This window comes from Cynoglossus semilaevis, chromosome 19 (assembly GCF_000523025.1).
Source record: "Cynoglossus semilaevis isolate Cse_v1.0 chromosome 19, Cse_v1.0, whole genome shotgun sequence".
Classification (NCBI taxonomy): Eukaryota; Metazoa; Chordata; class Actinopteri; order Pleuronectiformes; family Cynoglossidae; genus Cynoglossus; species Cynoglossus semilaevis.
In genome coordinates this window covers 16136246-16141817 of record NC_024325.1, presented here as the reverse complement: position 1 = coordinate 16141817, position 5572 = coordinate 16136246, and the positions used below count along the sequence as shown (strand labels likewise).

Below are 5572 nucleotides of genomic sequence, written 5' to 3'. Positions count from 1 at the left end.
TGTTTTTGTTTTTTTTTTTTTTTTTCTTTTTGACGATTTTGATTTTTTCGTTTTTTTTTATTTTTTTTTTTCCAGACCTGACCTGGATCCAGGTCCGCAGCGCAGAGGAAGCCTGGAAGATCCTGAAGGCCGGCCGTTGTAACCAGAGTTTCGCCAGCACTCACCTCAACCATAACTCCAGCCGCAGGTGTGTTGACATCAAACAGGATTATTGGAAACCCAGTGATTTACTGTCTGGATTATCCTAAACATTCAAATGTCTGTGAACGTTCCACAGCCACAGCATCTTCTCCGTCCGTATCCTGCACGTCCGCCCAGAGGGATCTGTTGGTCAGGCCACGAACATCAGCGAGTATGTCTCTCTATTTTTTTTTTACATATATTGGATGTACTCATATTCCAGAGTGTTGCTGAGTCAAAATTTTTTTGTCTTGTGTCAGACTGACTGTGTGCGACCTGGCCGGCTCTGAGCGCTGCAAAGAGCAGAGGAACGGGGAGAGGATGAAGGAGGCCAACAACATCAACACCTCCCTGTTAACACTGGGACGCTGCATCGCTGCTCTGAGGAACAACCAGAATCTGAAGTAGGATTTTCTTTTCTTTTTTTTCCACCTGATGATTCTAGAACCTGGTGTCGTTTCACTGCAGGGAAAAAGTCGTAGACGTAGATGACGGAGATCTTCTCCCTCCGCAGGTCTCGACTGCCGCAGGTGGTGCCCTTCAGGGACAGCAAACTGACGCGCGTGCTGCAGGGCTACTTCTGTGGCCGAGGAACCTCCTGCATGGTGGTCAACATCAACCCATGTGCCTCCATCTACGACGAGACTCTGCAGGCCCTGAAGTTCTCTGCGATCGCCACGCAGGTGGGAAACGCTGCTGTTTCATTTTCCACTTTTTTTTTTTACCATTTTGCTGACATTTAATCACGCGTGAAAATCTGTTGTTGGAATTCCAGCTGGTCCACGGTCCAGCCACCAAAACCAGAGTGGCCTACATCCTGTCGCTGCTGCGTGAAACGACACGCGACGGCAACGAGAGCTCGCTGCTGGAGGAGGAAGACGACGTCAGCGACACTGAGGATGGAGACATTACCATGTTAAACACTGAGGTAACACCATCTGTGTGTGTGTGTGTGTGTGTGTCCATCTACTGATGGATCCTCTGCTGCTAACACTAACACTGGACTGTCCTTCAAGGCTCTGCTTCAGGCCATAGATGTTCTGAAGAGAGAAGTGCAGCGTCAGCGGGAGGAGAAGGAGCTCCTGGAGGCCAACGTGAGGGAGCAGGTGGTCTGTGAGATGATGGAGGTCATCAACGAGATGCAGGACGGCTTCAGGTGTGTGTGTGTGTGTGTGTCAGACATCAGTGATTTATATTTTAGCCTTTGTCACAGGATCACGTTATTCAGTTAGCGTTTAGCACAGATCAACCTCAAAAGGAAGCGATTTATTTCTTCTAATTCCTGTAAATTTCAGTAGCAGTGAAGAAACGTGACGTTTTTGTAAAAATATTGTCTGCACTGCTGGTCACATGTCAAACATGGAGGAGGCCGTGTCAGAACAGAAATATGCTTCCTGAAATATACCACGCTTCCTGCCGCACCGAGGATTTTATTTTATGATTTTACTTTTTGGTATTTGTTGATGTTTTGTCAATTGTGAACTGAAAAACAAAATCTTTTTCGCATTTACTTTCGTACTGAAATGGTATCAAACCCCGGCCGTCACTCAGCGCCACATTCCTGACATTGAACTATGAAAGAGGCTCATGAACATTTTAAGTTCTTAACAGAAACTTTCTTGGCTTTTCACAGCGAGACCTTGGATTCGCAGAGAGCTCTGATCGAGGAGAGATACGAGGACAAGATAAACAACCTGCAGAAACATTTGAAGAAGTTCTACAGCGAGGAGCTGAAGGTGAGACCCGGTCCTTTGTGTTCACTCTAAGCTGCAGTGTTGTCTCTCACACACACACACACACTCACACACACATTATCTGTAACATCTTTCTCAGCTGCTGTGGTTTAAGGTTTGATACTGAATCGACCTGACGTGGAATGTTCTCTCCAATCTTTTCTTCCAGGAGCGAGATCAGGAAATCGAGGCTTTGTCTGCCGCGCTGGAAAAGCACAAAGAAAAGGAGTCGGAGCCGCCGCGGCTGCCACCGGGGGACGGGCCTCGGCGTTCCCAGAGACTGAGCACTCTCACAGACGTCAGCAAGATGCGTGCCGACCTGGAGCAGTGCCAGGCTGAGCTGTTCAACAAGACGCAAGGTGCAGTTTGATGACTGCCCTGATGGGGGCAGTATATATGTGTGTTAGAAAGTCAAAGTTTGAATTTGAAATCCACAACTCAGTGGATCCTTACTGTAAACTTCCAGAACTGTGAACCACCATTATGACCAACAATAACATACAGCAGCGCCACCGTGTGGTGTTTGAACGTAATTCTGACACCACAGAGTCAAAGCTAAAAAAAAAAAACAAACCAAACCCAGAGTCACTGACTGTCTGTTGTCTTGTCTGTTCACACAGAGCTGACTAAGCTGAAACTGCAGCTGGAGGTGCCAGGGTCGGCCGGCGCGCTGACGAGCGCAGCTGAGCGCAAGCTTGAGGAAGGTCAAAGGGTCAGTAGATGCATCCCCCCAACAATCCCCCCCCACTCCTTAAGACTTTCTTAATTAAGTTAAATTCCGATTCTATTTTCTAACAGAATCTGCGTCAACTACGTGAGAACCTGCAGAAGTTGGGTGTGGACCTCCAGTCCGGGGAGCGAGCATGTTGTCGGAACACGGGAGGAGAACGTCTGAGGCAGACGTTGAACACAGCGGACGAGACGCTGGTCAAACAGGTGAACATGAAATAAAACAAGACGACAACGACGACACTAGGAATTAGGAATTACCAAAGTCCTTGAATGATTTGGGGGAGTTATGCCGTTGGATTAAAAAAAGAAAATGAATGAGTTTAAATTATGATCTTAAATACTTTAGTTTCCTGGGAATTCAACTGTTGGCAGAGAGTTTTGAGCAGATTAATTCAACTGTTGGCAGAGAGTTTTGAGGAGATCAGGGTCGTAAATCTAAGCATGACGTTTTTTCCAGCCACCAACTCTTTATACTACTGTTAAATATTTTTTTGACCAAAAACTGATAAAGAGGTGAAGGGAAAACACAAGCAACACACACGACCACAGAGTCAGTCCAGAAAATCAAACCTTACTTAAATCGAGGGGTGAGAAAAAAAAAAGTCAAGTCCAGTCTCCATTGGATTTACTGCTGTAAATGTTTTTCTGTTGTTTTTTTTTTTTTTTAAATGGCACCACTTCATTTCAACTAACACTTTGATCCCATTTCTCTTTGTCCTCCTCTGATCCTCTTCATTAACAATCACGATGCACAGGCTGCTTTTTAGATGAATCAAAGTCACTAACACCTGCAGAGGGCGCTGATCTCAGGGGCTGCGTTTGTCCTTCTGTCACTTCTATTCTCCAAAAAAAAAAAACAACTTTAACCTAACTTCACTTCCTGCTCGGTGTTCTCACCTAACCCTGATCACTGACTCCCTTCCCAGGACCAGGTCTTGATGGAGCTGCAGAACAGCCTGGCGCTGGTCAAATCCGACATGAGGCGGAAAGCGGAGACCCTGGCCAAGACGGCACAGGCCGCAGCCGGGTCCCAGCTGCCCCCGAGGACCTTCACTGCCCCCGCCACGCCGGGCTCCTGCAAGAGGAGGGGCTGCGGCGCCGCCGCCGCGGCAACACCAGACACTGAAAACAGGCCGCCGACCAAACGACAGTTCTTCCAGTCTCTGTTCCCGTCGCGCAAGTACAACACGCGTGGCGTTCAGGAAGAGCACGTGACGCCGTACTCTCGCATCCTGCGTTCTCGCCAGCATTCTCCTCCCCCCAGCCCCGTCCTCACCCCCCGTGGACTCAGGGGGAAGTACTGATCCTTTTTTTTTTTACCATTTTGCTGACATTTAATCACGCGTGAAAATCTGTTGTTGAAATTCCAGTTGGTCCACGGTCCAGCCACCAAAACCAGAGTGGCCTACATCCTGTCGCTGCTGCGTGAAACGACACGCGACGGCAACGAGAGCTCGCTGCTGGAGGAGGAAGACGACGTCAGCGACACTGAGGATGGAGACATTTTTATTATTATTATTATTCCAAATATTATGCACATTCATGATTGCTGTTAGAGCGTGTCAGTGGAGTGGAACTGTGTCAGATTTGGACCAATTTTTAAGTTTTTTTTTTTTTTGGCCCCACTTGTTATCCTGATACAAAGACAAAAATATATATGTAAAAAAATACTTTATACTGTTTGAAAATACTCCCATTCCTGAGGTACACAGTTCTCTCTCCACTTACAGACTCCTTCCTGTTCACTTTATAACTTTTTTTTTTTTCACCACTGATACCAAATGAATACGTGTGGATTAACAAACTATATATTTACTGCCTTTTCTACACATTTCTTTATGCAATGTTGTTCATTCAAATGTGTTGTTTTTACTTGGACTAGTGACGAGAGCGTGAGATGTTTTAACACGTGTGTGTGTGTGTAACGTGTGTGTCACCCCCACTTCACCGCAGAGATGCTACCGTTTTGTTTTGCGTCTGTAAATAATTCCGTGTGTCTTTCCTCTGCACTGCATGTCTGTTCTTCTTCTCTTTTTTTATTATTTTGTACATTTTGTCCACAGACATTAAATACTTGAAAATCTGTCTCTTTGCTTTTACAAAATGCATTCCAAAAATCCAGAGTTTGTCTAATTCACAACCTACCGAATCCTTTAACCTGTATATTTACAACAACAACAACAGCTGCAGGTGTGTGTAGGTGTGTGTGTTGACCCAGGGGTCAATCCCTCAAACACAGGTTGACCCAGTCTCTTAAATGTCCCAGAACAAATCGCACCATCACAGGCCCAGTTCTCCAGTGAACGGCCCGTGATGGCAGCAGTGTGTGTCATGGTGTGAAGGAGATGAGGTTGAGAGGAGATACTCTCCTGGCTGGAGTGTTGTTGGAGAGCGGAGCGAACAGATCCGTCGACGGCGTCTCGATCTGATCCCGGACCTGTGAGATCTGCCTCAACAAGGCTTTTCCCTCCTCACGGGCCTGTAAACACAGAGAACGGAACGTTGTTTAAAACGATAATATATAAAAAAATAAAACAAGTGTCGATCACGTTGACAGACTTACGTCGTTGTAATCGCAGCAGCGCTGAGCGCACAGCGACGCCTCTTCGTAGAGTTTGTTCTTGAAATAGTACTGACCCAGGTACCGCAGGGCCGTGCTCACCTCGGCGTGCTCCAACTGTTCCTTTCGTGAAACATAATTCAAGCGATTAAAGAGATTTCAAACATTTGATTTGACAGGAATTCTGAAATATCGCAGAAAATATAGCAGTGATTTGATTTAATAATCGTTAACCTGTTATATTTAAATAACCAAATAAAAGATGAAATTCTGTCACAGTCTTACATACATTTCAATAACAAAATTAATTAAAAATGTAACTGAATTCTTCTAAAACAATATGCATGTGATGTCACACACTTGAAAA

The 5572-nt window shown here is 45.8% G+C and overlaps 2 protein-coding genes across 2 annotated transcripts in view; one reads left to right on the top strand and one right to left on the bottom strand.

Moving 5' to 3' along the window:
* kif20a (kinesin family member 20A) overlaps positions 1–3958 on the top strand; it is a 6744-nt gene extending 2786 nt beyond the window's left edge. The window contains exons 8-18 of the mRNA XM_025065872.1: positions 70–187; positions 278–352; positions 441–584; positions 695–863; positions 956–1108; positions 1197–1336; positions 1814–1916; positions 2083–2272; positions 2534–2625; positions 2712–2849; positions 3572–3958. Coding sequence (XP_024921640.1) covers positions 70–187; positions 278–352; positions 441–584; positions 695–863; positions 956–1108; positions 1197–1336; positions 1814–1916; positions 2083–2272; positions 2534–2625; positions 2712–2849; positions 3572–3949 — 1700 coding nt within the window. The 3' untranslated portion in view covers positions 3950–3958. The remainder of the gene's footprint in view (positions 1–69; positions 188–277; positions 353–440; positions 585–694; positions 864–955; positions 1109–1196; positions 1337–1813; positions 1917–2082; positions 2273–2533; positions 2626–2711; positions 2850–3571) is intronic.
* A 342-nt stretch (positions 3959–4300) lies between these two features.
* The window catches only part of cdc23 (CDC23 (cell division cycle 23, yeast, homolog)), a gene marked incomplete at its 5' end in the record, with an annotated part of 6314 nt that continues 5042 nt past the window's right edge, over positions 4301–5572 (bottom strand). Inside the window, 2 exons of the mRNA XM_025065871.1 lie at positions 4301–5124; positions 5209–5328. Coding sequence (XP_024921639.1) covers positions 4975–5124; positions 5209–5328 — 270 coding nt within the window. The remainder of the gene's footprint in view (positions 5125–5208; positions 5329–5572) is intronic.